Source organism: Ipomoea nil, unplaced genomic scaffold (assembly GCF_001879475.1).
Source record: "Ipomoea nil cultivar Tokyo-kokei standard unplaced genomic scaffold, Asagao_1.1 scaffold1936, whole genome shotgun sequence".
Taxonomy (NCBI): Eukaryota; Viridiplantae; Streptophyta; class Magnoliopsida; order Solanales; family Convolvulaceae; genus Ipomoea; species Ipomoea nil.
This window is the reverse complement of record NW_017618364.1, coordinates 906,667-921,738: the sequence shown is the minus strand read 5'-3', so window position 1 is coordinate 921,738 and position 15,072 is coordinate 906,667. Positions and strand designations below refer to the sequence as shown.

The following is a 15,072-nucleotide window of genomic DNA, read 5'->3' as shown; positions in this document are numbered from 1 at the left end:
CTGCTTTCGGGGCTGTTAAACCCTGCCAAGATCTCCACCGTATGCCTTTTCCACTCCCCACAGTTCCCGTCCACCAGTACTCATTCATCAATGTCTCAATGTCCTTACAGGTTCCCCTTGGTAGCAGGAAAACCATCATCGCATAGCTAGGCATTGCCTGCCTGAATGACATTCTTAAGCAGCACCTCCCTCCCAGCCTTCGACAAGAACCTTGCATTCCATGTTCTCACCTTGGCCAGAATCCTGTCCTTCAGAAACCCCAATATCTGTTTTTTCTTTCGTCCCACTATTGACGGCAGCCCTAGATATTTCCCCGTTGTATCCCCTTCGATTACCCCCAACATTGAGTAACCATACTCCGGTGGGCAGGTTTAACATTGCTGGAAAAGCATACCACGAATTTTTTAAAATTAATCTTCTGTCCGAATGCTTTTGAATAGGTGTAAAACACATTCTATGTCTTATATTATGTAATTATGTGTCTATATGACATAAATTATTTACACAAATCAAATATGAGAATAAATAAAATAGAAACATGTATATGTATATCGTGCTATACGTTTCTATGTATCATGTTATGTATTTCTATACATTAAGCATAAGTATTTTGTGTATAGAATAAATTAAAATTTTGTATTAAAATATAAGAAACCGAAAGTTACAGAATCTGTTAAAACTTACACATTAAACGACATCGTTTTGGTTCCGGGTCCACAATGCTGTGTAGACCATGGTCCACTGTATAAATTTGATGAAAGTTCTGATCAAATAGATGAATTTTGGTTAATTATTTTGTAACCAAAATACTTGATTCGATTAATAACTAAGATTTTATAAAATTCCAGTTAACAGTTTATTTGGTTTCGATTATAAAATGACCCTACACCCAAGTTTAATAGTCAGCCTTCGCCCTTAAGTCCTGCGACTGAGACGTCTCTCCGTCTCCACCGGCGGCCGGCCTTAGTCTTTTCCGTCTGGCGTCTGCTACTCTGCTCTACGGCTAATCTTCTAGAGGAACAGCATTTCCCTTCGGCTTTTCTAACCCGCAAAGGCCCAAACATCAGAGGTGAGGGTTTCTAATTTGTCACTTTTCCCCCAATCTCTGTTTTCTCCCCAACTCTTAGCTTCCTAATTTCGTTTATTCACGAAATACTAAATTTACATTTGAAGAATAGAAGGATTTTAGCTTTTGATTTCGGGTGACCCATCAATTTAATGGGTCGACGTCGGCTAATCAAAACCACCGTAGCGGATGCAAGTAGGGATTTAATAAGTCCTCTCCCGGTAGAGATAAAGCACAGAATTTTGGAGTGTTTGCCCACCCAAGACGCTGCCAGAACTGCTCTACTCTCAAACCACTGGAATGATGTTTGGTTGCAGCATGGGAGGCTTGCATTCGATTGTGACTTCACATATAGTGTCGATGAGGGCCACGATGATGAAGGCAGAACTCTAGTTGACATAATAAATGATATTCTCCTATCCCGTGCTGGACCGGTTAAGAAATTTACTCTAGGGATTAATAATTATTATCCTGAGCTGCGGCAGTCTGATTTCAATAGGTGGTGTCTTTTTCTATCAAGAAATGGTGTGGAGGAGCTTAACATAGGATTTTTTAATAGAGATACTGATTATAAGCTACCATTTTGTATACTCTCGTGCCCCACAATTAAGCAACTGAGTGTCGATGTTACCTCTATTGATTTGCCGGTAAATAATGTTGGTGGTATATTTTCCAATGTGACTTCATTATTTTTCCAGGCTGTTGAATTTAGACGCACTGTTAATGGAACTGCCTCTAGTATTAGTATTCCTAACCTTGAGAGGCTGAATTTCTTAGATTGTGTAGGGATTACTAAATTTGAGATCAGCGCTTCAAAACTTGAAATGTTATCTGTTCGTAATTCTGTGCATGATGTGGTTGATTCAAGATGGTTGACACCACATTTGAAAGCAATTAAGGCTCTTTGGTTGTGTGACTCTTCCTTGCCGGTGAGAATCTAATCTTCCACATTTTACTTTATGCAAATGGATGGTTTCCTTCTTGCTTAATTGTTAAAGTTCTTAATTGTCTGCCTAATTTTTTTCTTTCTTTATTACCATCTTTCAAGTATATGGACGCATCTTTGTTTGCGACTGCAATAAATCTCCAAGTACTGGGGTTGGATGACTTAAGTTTTGGTAGTGAGAATCAGCTCGCCGTTGTTATGCAATTGCTTCAAAAGTGCCCCAACCTATGTGAATTGGGAATTATGGCTGATCAGGTTGAGTATACATTTAATTTGGCAATCATGCATGTATATATATGATTCTTCTGTTTTTTCTTTCTCAAATGTCCTCAGAATTGTGCATGTCTTTCATTTCTTCTTGTTATAGGCAGTATGCAAACGTGATATAGAAGCTGCTTCAAGTCTTTTGGAGGATCTAGATGGTTGCTTTATTGTTCAGGATCTAAAGATGCTTAACACAATCAAGATTGAATCATTTAATGGATCAACAAATGAAATGCTTTTTGTAAAATTGCTGCTCTCAAATTCCCCCGCACTAGAGAAAGTTGTTATTATGGAATATCATTATATTGACAGATCCGTAGCTGTCAGAAGCCAAAGGGAGTTGTTGCGTTTTCCTCGTGCATCTCCAAAAGCCCAAATTATTTGCATGGAACACGATCGCTCTATGTTGGGTTGGGCCATGGGCGAATTGTGGTCAATAGGGGCTTTGATGTAAAGATGATAAAAGCGTAGCTCTGGTGAACATGATAAATGACAGTCGATCTCTTGCGCCATGCCTGTCGGCCGCCGTGTTAAGAAATTTACTCTCTGCACTCCCTGTGGAGTAAGAAACCGATCCTATAGAGTATATATTTGGCAATCATGATTTTCTTTTTCCTTAATTTCCTCATGGTTGTACTTAATTTTCATTTCTTGTTAAGTTGTAGACGTGTTTATCTGATGAGATAAGGACTTTAGGAATTGAGTATTGTGCAGCTCCATTGCATGGTTTAAAGTAGAAATGTAATCAATGGTTGTCCTGAATTGTTGTAAACATCTGTAAGACAAGGATGACATCTTATTTTGCTAAGCAGTAGACCTGAAGAATGTCTCCCTTGAATGTATATAAGTATTAGATTTTGTCTCGGATGATGATTGTGTGAATGTGTGATATGTATAAGGTGCGTTCTTATTTATTATTGCATTAATATAGTTTGCTTTGTCCCTTTGTCTTCACATATAAGGGTTAATACATTGCAAATGCACTAGAAAATTGTCTGCTTCACGGGGTTAAAGTCTGTGTGTGTGTGTGTGTATTTTTTTTGTTTAGTAGAAAATATTTCAAGCAATGATATTGATATATGATTATTGAAGAATAAAATGTTGTCTTAGGGTGGTATTGTTGTTAGGTGTAAGTATTTGCATATGAGATGCATTGCTCACATTTTTAACCTGGTGGTACAAGATGGGTTGAAGAAATCTGACATCACTGTTAAAAAAGTCCGAGAATGTGTTAGGTATATGAGGAACTCCCCTTGCTACTAAAGTTTAGGTATATGAGGAACTCCCCTTGCTACTAAAGTTTAGAGATCTTGCTAGTTTAATACGGGTGGAAGTTAAAAATTCTTTAAGCCTTGATGTTTCTACAAGGTGGAACTCCACATACATGATGTTTCATATTGCATTGCTCTATCAAAAAGTGTTTGATGCGTATGAAGATCATGAAACATCTTTTGTTGTTAACTTAGGTGGAAATGTGCATGATTTCATGTATGGGGATTCTATTGGTTCTTTGGTTAAAATTCTAAAATCTTTCTATGAAATGACAGTTAGGATATTTGGTTATTTGTATGTGATTTCTAATTCATTTTTCTATGAGATTTTTAATCTGTCATGCATATTAAATGAAATGATAGGAGTTGTGTTTAAATGATGGGAAGAAATATGAGGGCAAAGATTGATAAATACTGAGGTGATCTAGATAAAATGAAATTTTTTATTTTTTTATGCAAATATCTTAGACCCAAGGACAAAGTAGAATACATATTATACTATTTTACCCAATTGTATGGTGATGTAAATGGTAAATCATTTTTTTAGAAGCTAAGGTTATTGTTGATCTTTAAAAAGTTATATGATGATTATGTGGCTAGTTTTGGTGTTCAGTCTGATCCAATTGCATAGTCTAGATAATTTGTTTCATCTATTTCAATGTTTGATTCAATTTTCAATTGAGAGAGCTCAATCTTTGTTAAAAGCTCAGTTAAAGAAGCAAAAATTGTAGAGTGGGGAATTGGGCAAGAAAATAACTGAGCTTGAAATATATTTGTTTGAGGCAATTGTAGAGGACGAAAATGATTTTGACATTTTGAAATGGTGCAATCATAATACCGGAAAATGGCAAGAGACATTCTTGTTATTCTCATCTCTATCGTTACCAATGTTGCAAAAATCTCGCCTAGGCACCGATTAATCGGTGCCTAGGCACTAGGTGCTGGACGGCCGCCTAGCGTATCACCATAATTGGTGGTCTAAGTGGCTGGCCGGCTAGGTGGCTGACTAGGCCTCCTAGGCACCGCCTAGGTCGCCTAGGCATCGATTAGGCTGCCTAGTCGGCCAATTAACTATTGTTCCATTCTTTTTTAAATGAGTTATTTCACTCAAAACGACATCGTTTTGAGTGAAATAACCCTAAATTGTTCAAACTCTAGATGTTTTTTAGGTTAATATTTAATATTTTAGTATTAACTATTGAAGTATTAAATAGTTTATAATTATCAAGTCTTACAAAATTAAACAAATTTAAACAAATTTTTTTAAAATAAAAAATACACAGGCGCTTAGGCGCCGACTAATCCCCGCCTAGGCGCTAGGTGCTCCTCGAGTGCCCCGCCTAGCGATTTTTTCAACCATGACCGTTACCATCCGAATCAACATTCAATACTAGTCGGAGCCGGCAAGTGCTAGATGCTTTTAGAAGTTGTTGAGGGGCTTGTATGTGCAGAACATTGGATGAGGTTGGCCAATCAACTATTAAATGATTGAATGTAAAAGATAAGAAAGAGGTAAACTATTATGTTTGTAATTGTAGTTGTAAGTTAAAACTAAATTAGTAAATTGTTGCTATGTATGCAGTATGCTTGTGGTAGTCAGTAGCTTGGAATTTATTTCAAAATTTGTAATTTCAATTTTTTTTTCCTAAATTTGAGATATCCCATCTATTTTCGAATATCCGATGGGTTTGTTTATATAAATATCCGACGAATTTACAAAAATAATTTCACAGATTGGGAGTTCAAAACACAAACCAAAATATGATCGAACGGTCTATAATTTCCATCCACCTGAACCGTTAGAACCCGACCGATGCTCCGGCCTAATTATATTTAATAATATTATCATACACTATGTTCAATTATAGCATTGGCTACTAATGAACAATTTGGTCCCTCAATTATTAGCGAACTGTCAATGTAGCTCCTCAATTGCTTATTCATCGATGCCCGGAGGGACTAAATCGACTAAAAATAATTATTTTGGGGGACCAAATTGACTGCCGGAAGGACTAAATCGACTAAAAGTAATTGTTTTCGATGACCAAATCGATGAATAAGCGATTGAGGGACTACATGGACAGTTTGCTAATAATTGAGGGACCAAATCTTTCATTAACTCTGTGTTCAATTAGGACTTCTTCCTATGTTTCCAAATATGCAAAGCTGATAACCACAAAGCTACCTTTGAACAAAATAAATATTACGGAGTATTCTCTTGCACATTAACAGGTTAGCAGCATGATATAGACCAATGGTGTCTTTCTCTACCAACAAATGTTGTTCAGTAACTTAATATATTATAGGGGAGCAAACAATTAATTAACCTTCTGAATTCCTAGAAAACAAGCAAGAAATACCTTGATAGATTGCATTTTAAACCTCGATCCATTAAAGTGGCTAAACTTCAAAGTGCGAAGCATTTTTTGTGTTAGAGCCACACTACTAAGTTCCTCCATAAGCACAAAATCCTCTGGATTTAACTTCAAATACTAATAACAAAACATAAAAATATATAATCAATCAGCTCATAATTTACAACCAAATTTGCATTAAAAAAAATGCAACAATAATGGGATCAATCAGAATTTTACTGAGTAGTTCGTCTATATATATATATATATATATATATATATATATATATATATATATATATATATATATATATATATATATATATATATGAAAAAGTTTAAATGCGGCGATATCCTTAGGTGTGGCGGAATTTCAGAGTACACCAACCGTGTAAGAGAAACACACCACAATGAAATGCAAAAAAAAAAAAAAAAAACACTAAAAAATACAGCATATAACTCACCACACCCCAATAGTGGTCCAATGGTACCCGGGTTGGACTTCTATTTGGAAGGTTGCGAGTTTGAGTCTGAGCACAGCTCTTCTGCAGTTCCACAAATACTAAAGTCAAATGTGGAAGTGGGCAGAACCTTTTGTCTGATGAGGTTAGGAGCAGGAGCAAACACTTGGTCTGAAGAGCAAGGTGTTCATCTCTTAAGAGCACGGTGCTCATCTCTTAAGAGCATGATGCTCATCTCTGAAGAGCACGATGCTCATCTCTAAAGAGCAAGATGCTCATTTCGGAAGAGCAGGAGAAAGAGCAAGATGCTCATTTCAGGAGAAAGAGCAAGATGGAGTTGCAGGAGAGGGTTTGCTATAAATAGGCAACTCCTCTTCATCCAATCTCATCCCATTCCATCAGGAATTCTCCCATTAGCATAGCAAAATATAGAGAGTAGAATAGAGAGTTATATTTGTAATTCCTATTGTAATATCCTTTTGCCAATACAGAAAATCCTTCTTCAAATTGCCTTTATTTTGTGTATGATTAATTTTAAATCTTACACTATAAATATTCTCATTATTTCCGATCCAAATTGCCGCTGTATTTTGGTGTTGTGAATCGTATCGATCCTAACAAGTGGTATCAGAGCCCCAGGTTGGTTCATCGGTATATCTGTACTGTATCGTTTATGTTAGAACTCATACTGGTAAAGTGATTGTACATGTATAGGAAAAGATCTGGTTAAGACTTGGTATTTAAGCAGTCCATTTGTGGTTCACCTCTCTTCTCCAGAAATATTTTCCTGGTGTACTGTTCACAGGACCGGTAGTTTTCTATTATACGATACTATTTAGATATATTGTTCAGGATCAAGAACACCACTTACAATGACGGCAAAGTACGAGATTGAAAAGTTCAATGGGAACAGTTTCTCGTTGTGGAAAATGAGAATGAAAGCAGTTCTCAGAAAAGATAACTGCGTTGCGGCAATTGAAGAAAGGCCAGCTGATTTCACTGACGATGCCAAGTGGACAGAAATGGATAGCAACGCTATTGCCAATCTACACTTAGCACTTGCTGATGAAGTTTTGTCAAGTGTGGCGGAAAAAGGTACGGCAAAAGAGATATGGGATACTCTCGTAAATTTGTATGAGGCCAAATCACTGCACAACAAGATCTTCTTGAAGAGGAAGCTATACACTCTCAAGATGATGGAGACATCCTCAGTAACTGAGCACATCAACACTCTATTTTCACAACTCTCGGCGTTGAGTTATAAAATAGATGTGAATGAACGTGCTGAAATTTTACTCCAAAGTCTACCGGATTCATACGATCAACTCATTATCAATCTAGTCAACAACAAGGAGGTACTTGTCTTCGATGACATTGCAGCTGCGGTTCTTCAAGAAGAAAGTCGGCGCAAAAACAAAGAAGATAAAGTTGGAACCTCACAACAGTCTCAGGCGTTGACAGTGACAAGAGGAAGATCAATGGAGCCTGGCTCCAGTGGGAGTCACAACCGAGGTAGATCAAAGTCAAGGGGTAAGAAGAATGTCAAGTGTTTTCACTGTGGCAAAAAGGGACACTTCAAGAGTGAGTGTTGGCAGCTCAAGAAGGATGGGGCCAAAGGCAAAAATCCCGAGACATCAAATGCTCAGGGATGTGTTGTGAGTACATCGGATGAATGCGAAGTTTTATTTGGTGAAGCAGCAACGATTGTTGAAGGCAGGAAAAGTCTAGCTGATGTCTGCCTAATGGACTCGGGAGCAACATGGCATATGACCTCACGGAAAGAATGGTTTCATGAATATGAACCTGTCTCTGGAGGATCTGTGTTCATGGGAGACGACCATGCCTTAGAGATTGCTGGCTAGGTACCATCAAACTAAAAATGTTTGATGGTACGGTTCGCACTATCCAAGAGGTACGACACGTGAAGGGCCTGAAGAAAAATCTATTGTCTCTGGGACTGTAACACCCCGTGTTACGGCCCTTAACCCTGAATTAATTATTTAATTAATTCCATTAATAATAATTAAAAAGGATTTAATTTGATTATAAAACCCTTTAATTAATTAATGTGGTCCACCACGGATCGTGGACCCTTGCCTAAACTAGAGTCACAAGCCTATTAGAAATAAAGAAAGTGTACCTTTACTATTCAGATTATGATTAGGATTCTCTTTAATTAATTAATATGGTCCACCATGGACCATGGACCCTTATCCCTAAAAGAAGACCTTAATCCTATAAGGAATAGAATTAGTAAACACATACCATTCAGACCCTAATTAGGACTCCTAAATATATATATATAAGGACATAGGAGGCACCTAGAAGTCACACCACAATAATCACCGCACAAGAATTCCCAAGGGACTCCCCACAACCAAGCCTAGGGAGATCAAAACGGATGGAAATCTTAGGGAAGAACCTTAATAGCCAAGGGATGATTAATTAAGGCTAAGAGGTAACCCATGTCTCAACAAAACCTATTTTCTTCGCTATAATCTCCTTCCTTGGCCTCCCTCTATATTCTTGTGTCTTGATTGAATTCTTCTATGATAATTATGTTATGTTCTTGATGATTGATAAGATGATTTATATGCTTTCTTGATAATCTTGATGATCTTAATGTTAAAAAGAAGTCCTTGATTATGATGTGATGATTCTTGACGAATCTTGATATTTTCTTGATGTTAAAGATAAAATATGTTCTTGATTAGAGCCCTAGGTTGGATTGGGAATTTGTATTGTGATGTTCTTGATTTATATTTGGGTGGGAATTCGCATGTTCGGGTGTTGTTTACATTTAGAAGTCGTAATAGGATAAGTCCTACATGACTCTTGCTTTTGATCCATTAATTGCTTACGTGGGGTCGTTATTTGCGTTTAAAAGTGTCTAAGCATGGTTTCGGGTTCCACGAAGGTTCCCGGGACGAGTATATGAGTAAAGAGTCAGTGGGGGGTAGGTGGGGGTGGGGGAACCCACCACCTACCCGCTGCCCGGAACAGTGCCCTCCGGCGGGCAGCTGGCGGGTGACCCCCACCCACCGGCTACCCGCTGGTCCGTACCCCACCCCGGGTCCCTAGCTTCCCCGTTTGATGTTCCCCATTCCCCGTGGTGTCCCAACGGACCCCGTTTGTCGTGCTTGAGTCTAGTTTGATGTTTCGGGTTCCACTCGTAGGCTAGATGAGTCTTAGGGATTGCATGCTAGTTGAATTGGTAACCCGTTGACCTAGGTGGAAGTTGTATGAACCCTTAGGACTATTTGTAGTATGTGAATGATCACACGTAAGTTTATTTATATGTCTTTCCCCTCCCGATATGCTATTACGTGCTCCTATGTGTTATGTGTTGCATGATCCCCCATTTTGGTTATAGGCCAATTGGGTGGTTCCCGGATTAAGGTTCGGAAGTCGGTTGAAGACCGAATGGATTGTTCCCGGACTAAGGTTCGGAAGTCGGTTGAAGACCGAATGGATTGTTCCCGGACTAAAGGTTCGGAAGTGGCTGAAGGCCAAATGGATTGTTCCTGAGCTAAGGCTCAGAAGTGGCTAAGGACAAATTGATTCACTTCTTGGACTACAGGTCCAATTATGGGCCTCGGTGCTTTGACCCACCGGACCTGAACGCGCCAGGACGGTGTGTAGGGCCAATAAGCCGAGGAAGGCTGTAGTCCACCGACTTGAGTAATCAGGCGGTGTGTAGGGCTACGGCTGGCTGCGATCCACCGAATGATGGGACAGCGGTGTGTAGGGCCATAGTCTCCGAGGATCTTCGCCCACCGACTGAGTATAGCTCAGCGGTAAGCCAGGCTTGATCCGCTATGGTCCACCGACTGTGCGCATCGACGGTGTGTAGGGTCGTAAGTCCCCCCTTCTAAAGGGGATCGCGGTCCACCGACTGTGTGCGTCAGCGGTGTGTCGGATCGTGGTCTGACGTTGAGTTCGTCAGCGGTTCTCAAAGGGTTGGTTGCGATCAACTCCCCTCGTACTGCGGTACTGAGGTAGGGTGCTGCGGGGCCGTGTTAATGCTATAAGCATTAACCCTCATGTTCGGGGCATGCGATTGGTCCTGTGGCGCCATCAACGATTATGTGATATGAATGATGATTGAATGATGATGTGTTTGAATTGAAAAGTGAACTGTGACCGTATATGCGTATTCCTTATGATGTTATCTCTACTTAACTGTTTATTACTGTTTGATGTGCTTATCCCTACTTGTCGAGTCTATTCCTGGTTTTAAAAGCTAGAGTCTCCTAAGTATATATCTTCTTGCTTCAAAATGGTTTTCCTATATCTATATCTATATATATATACCTATATCGTGTTTCAACGCGTTGGAGTGGGTTACCAGCATCTCTCGCTGAACAGATATATTTGGCTTTCAGGCACAGATGAGTAGACACCGGAGCGCGCTAGAGATCTGGAGCGTAGAGTAGCTAGTTTCCCTTTTTGGCCTGCGTGCCATGCTTATGTATTGACATCAATGAGGATTTTAGTTAATTAGCCTGTGCACCTGAGTTCTCTAGCTCAGGTGTGGCATAGCACCCCATACTTTTATGTTGGATTTCGGGATTTAATGAGGAATTACCTTTATTATATAAGTTTTAAAAGTTTCAAAATTTCGGGGTGTTACAAGGACAATTAGATAGCCGTGAATGTAAAATTCACATTCAGGATGGGATCATCAAAGTAATCAAGGGCACGCTTGTTGTGATGAAAGCTGAGAAGATAGCAGCCAATCTATACATGCTTAAAGGAGAAACACAACTACAAGGAGAAGCAGCCGTTGCAGCAGACAATCTTATAGAGGAATCAACGATGATGTGGCATCAGAAACTTGGCCACATGTCGGAACGAGGTTTGAAGATTCTTGCTGATCAACATCTTCTTCCGGGGCTAACAAAGGTATCATTACCCTTTTGTGAGCATTGTGTTACAAGTAAGCAGCATAGATTGAAGTTCGAGAGCTCTAAAGCAAGGAGCAAGGCTATCTTGGAGCTAATCCACTCTGATGTTTGGCAAGCACCAGTTATATCCCTGGGAGGTGCAAAGTATTTTGTATCCTTCATAGACGATTACTCGAGGAGATGTTGGGTGTATCCAATCAAGCGAAAGGCGGATGTATTTGAAGTTTTCCAATTCTTCAAAGCGCGTGTGGAACTTGAATCTGAGAAACGGATCAAGTGTTTGAGGTCGGACAATGGAGGAGAATACACTGGTGTTGAATTTGATAAATTCTGTTTGCAAGAAGGTATCAAACGACAGTTCACAGTGACGTATACTCCACAACAAAATGGAGTGGCAGAGCGGATGAACAGAACCTTGTTGGAAAGAACAAGGGCAATGTTGAGGACTGCAAATTTGGCAAATTCATTTTGGGCTGAAGCAGTCAAGACCGCCTGTTATGTGATCAATCGGTCACCATCAACCGCAATTGATCTGAAAACGCCAATGGAGATGTGGACGGGTAAGCCAAGTAGTTATTCTCACTTACATACATTTGGGAGTCCGGCATATGTGGTATACAACGCTCAAGAAACATCAAAACTTGATCCAAAGTCAAGAAGATGCGTTTTCTTGGGGTATGCTGATGGAGTGAAGGGGTATCGCCTGTGGGATCCCACTGCCCACAAGGTTATCATCAGCAGGGATGTTCTATTTGTAGAAGGGAAGTACAAGAAAGTGAAAGCACTGGAAAGGAGAACCAGTGACAACAACAGTACAAGTTGAGGGAAGGAAGGAAGAAGAAATTCCAGTTTCCCCTGAAACAACAATAGAGCATGATGAACAAGATCAAGCTAAGTCTTCAACTTCAGAAATTCGACGATCAACTCGGGAGAGGAGAGAACCAGCTTGGCACTCAGATTATTCAATGGAGGGAAATGTTGCATACTGTCTACTAACAGAAGATGGTGAGCCATTAACTTACCATGAGGCTATAAAAAGTCCAGATGCATCTCTGTGGATGACAGCAATGCAAGAAGAAATTGAAGCTCTCCATAAGAATAAAACATGGGAACTTGTCCCGCTACCACGAGGAAGGAAGGCTATTGGAAACAAATTGGTCTATAAGATCAAACGAGATAGCAACAACCAAGTGGAACGGTATCGTGCTCGATTAGTTGTGAAAGGATTTGCTCAGAAGGAAGGAGTTGATTTCAACGAGATATTTTCTCCTGTTGTACGACTTACAACGATTCGAGCAGTCCTAGCGATGTGTGCTGTGTTTGACTTGTATCTTGAGCAGTTGGATGTGAAAACTGCGTTTCTACATGGAGAACTTGAAGAAGAGATTTACATGCTCCAACCAGAAGGTTTTGAAGAAGAAGAAGGGAACTTGGTTTGCAGGTTGACCAAATCTCTATACGGTCTCAAACAGGCGCCGAGATGTTGGTATAAGAGATTTGATTCATTCATTCTGAGCCTTGGATACAACAGGTTTGATTCCAATCCTTGCGCATATTGCAAGAGATTTGATGATAATCAGTTTATCATCTTGCTGTTGTATGTTGACGACATGTTGGTAGTAGGCCCCAACAATGATCGTATCAAGGAGATGAAGGCTCAACTGGCTAGGGAATTTGAAATGAAGGACTTGGGACCAGCAAACAAGATTCTAGGGATGCAAATTCACCGAGACAGAAATAATAGGAAGATTTGGCTCTCTCAGCAGAATTATCTGCAGAAAATCTTGCGACGCTTCAACATGCAAGATAGTAAGCCAATTTCTACCCCTCTTTCTATTAATTTCAAGTTATCCTCAAGTATGAGTCCTAGCAACGAAGCAGAGAGGATGGAGATGTCTCGAGTACCGTATGCATCAGCAGTGGGCAGTTTAATGTTTGCTATGATCTGCACTAGACCAGACATTGCACAAGCAGTGGGCGCGGTCAGTCGATACATGGCAAATCCTGGTAGAGAGCATTGGAGTGCTGTGAAGAGGATCCTTAGATATATCAAGGGTACCTCAGATATTGCATTGTGTTATGGAGGATCAGACTTCATCATTAGAGGCTATGTTGATTCAGATTATGCAGGTAATCTTGATTGTAGCAAATCCACCACGGGTTATGTGTTTACTCTTGCTGGCGGAGCAGTAAGCTGGGTCTCGAAGTTGCAGTCGGTTGTGGCAACTTCAACGACGGAAGCAGAATATATAGCTGCTACTCAAGCTAGTAAAGAGGCTATATGGTTGCAAATGCTATTGGAGGAGCTCGGGCACAAAGTAGAGAAAATGACTCTATTTTGTGACAGTCAGAGCGCTTTGTACTTGACAAAGAATCCAGCATTTCATTCCAAGACGAAACACATACGGGTCCAATTTCACTTTGTTCGTGAAATGGTGGAAGAAGGGAGTGTGGATATACAGAAAATCCATACTAAAGATAACCTGGCAGATATGTTAACAAAGCCGATTACCAACGATAAATTCGTATGGTGTAGATCCTCAATTGGCCTAACAAGTATGCAAGCAGCACGGAATTGGCAGAAAGGATGAAGGTCCACATTGTGACTTTAAGTGGGAGATTTGTAAATACTAAAGTCAAATGTGGAAGTGGGCAGAACCTTTTGTCTGATAAGGTTAGGAGCAGGAGCAAACACTTGGTCTGAACAGCAAGATGCTCATCTCTGAAGAGCAAGGTGTTCATCTCTTAAGAGCAAGGTGTTCATCTCTTAAGAGCACGGTGCTCATCTCTGAAGAGCACGATGCTCATCTCTGAAGAGCACGATGCTCATCTCTGAAGAACAGGAGAAAGAGCAAGATGCTCATTTTAGGAGAAAGAGCAAGATGGAGTTGCAGGAGAGGGTTTGCTATAAATAGGCAACTCCTCTTCATCCAACCATTCCATCAGGAATTCTCCCATTAGCATAGCAAAATATAGATAGTAGAATAGAGAGTTATATTTGTAATTCCTATTGTAATATCCTTTTGCCAATACAGAAAATCCTTCTTCAAATTGCTTTTATTTTGTGTATGATTAATTTTAAATCTTACACTAGAAATATTCTCGTTATTTCCGGTCCAAATTGCCGCTGTATTTTGGTGTTGTGAACCGTATCGATCTTAACAGTTCTGCGTACAGAGAAAGAAAATCGACAATGGAGTGAGGGAGTGAGGCAGTGTTCCATAGATTTCAACGAAGAAGAAGACTTATCCAAATTCGCAGATTCATAGCGCCGTCGGAGTGTTTGGCGGAGTCGTTCAGTCGTTATGTTGGATTCTGGAATAGGGGTTTAGGGATTTAGATTTTAAGATTTTATATATATATATATATATATATATATATATATATATATATATTTTGAAAACATATCTTAAGTTTGCATAATTTTGGGCATATATGCGGCAAGGGAATGAATGCATAAGATGTATCATTATATGGAAAATAGATACTTCATAACTTGAATTATTTGACATTTACCGTAGTTTAGTTGGAGAGAATTACAATTTCATTCCTACTTAATTTTTACATAATTTTGAAAGCAAGTGAATTCTTTGTTTGATGGGAGGAATTGCAATTCTTCATTTTCATGGAATTAGAATCTCATGCCTTTTTATATTTTAATTCCATGATTTTTAGGACAAAAAAAACATAATAGAGATAACCTTGAGACAAAATTACTCATATCATTTTTAACTTAAAATTGATGTCTGAAATCTCTTCTTCAATTATAGCGTGTCTTCTTCTTTTACTATCAACTCATAACG

At 39.4% G+C, this 15,072-nt stretch overlaps 1 protein-coding gene across 2 annotated transcripts; it reads left to right on the top strand.

The window, feature by feature from the left end:
* Positions 1-1,054: 1,054 nt before the first annotated feature.
* Positions 1,055-3,084, top strand: LOC109146761 (F-box/FBD/LRR-repeat protein At1g13570-like). Of its 2 annotated transcripts, none has more exons than XM_019294405.1 (4): positions 1,055-1,069; positions 1,204-1,995; positions 2,115-2,267; positions 2,380-3,084. In XM_019294405.1, exons 2-4 carry the CDS (start codon positions 1,219-1,221, stop codon positions 2,728-2,730), a joined length of 1,281 nt encoding a protein of 426 aa, XP_019149950.1. In that variant the 5' UTR covers positions 1,055-1,069; positions 1,204-1,218; the 3' UTR covers positions 2,731-3,084. The 2 variants fall into 2 exon arrangements, with proteins under 2 accessions (XP_019149950.1, XP_019149949.1); XM_019294404.1 differs by having other exon boundaries at positions 1,168-1,995.
* Positions 3,085-15,072: the final 11,988 nt, after the last annotated feature.

Coding starts and splice junctions, on each gene's coding strand:
- LOC109146761 (XM_019294405.1), top strand. CDS start 1,219: ATGGGTCGACGTCGGCTAATCAAAACCACCGTAGCGGATGCAAGTAGG. Junction 1,996..2,114: donor TGTGTGACTCTTCCTTGCCG/GTGAGAATCTAA, acceptor CCATCTTTCAAG/TATATGGACGCATCTTTGTT. Junction 2,268..2,379: donor TGGGAATTATGGCTGATCAG/GTTGAGTATACA, acceptor TTCTTGTTATAG/GCAGTATGCAAACGTGATAT.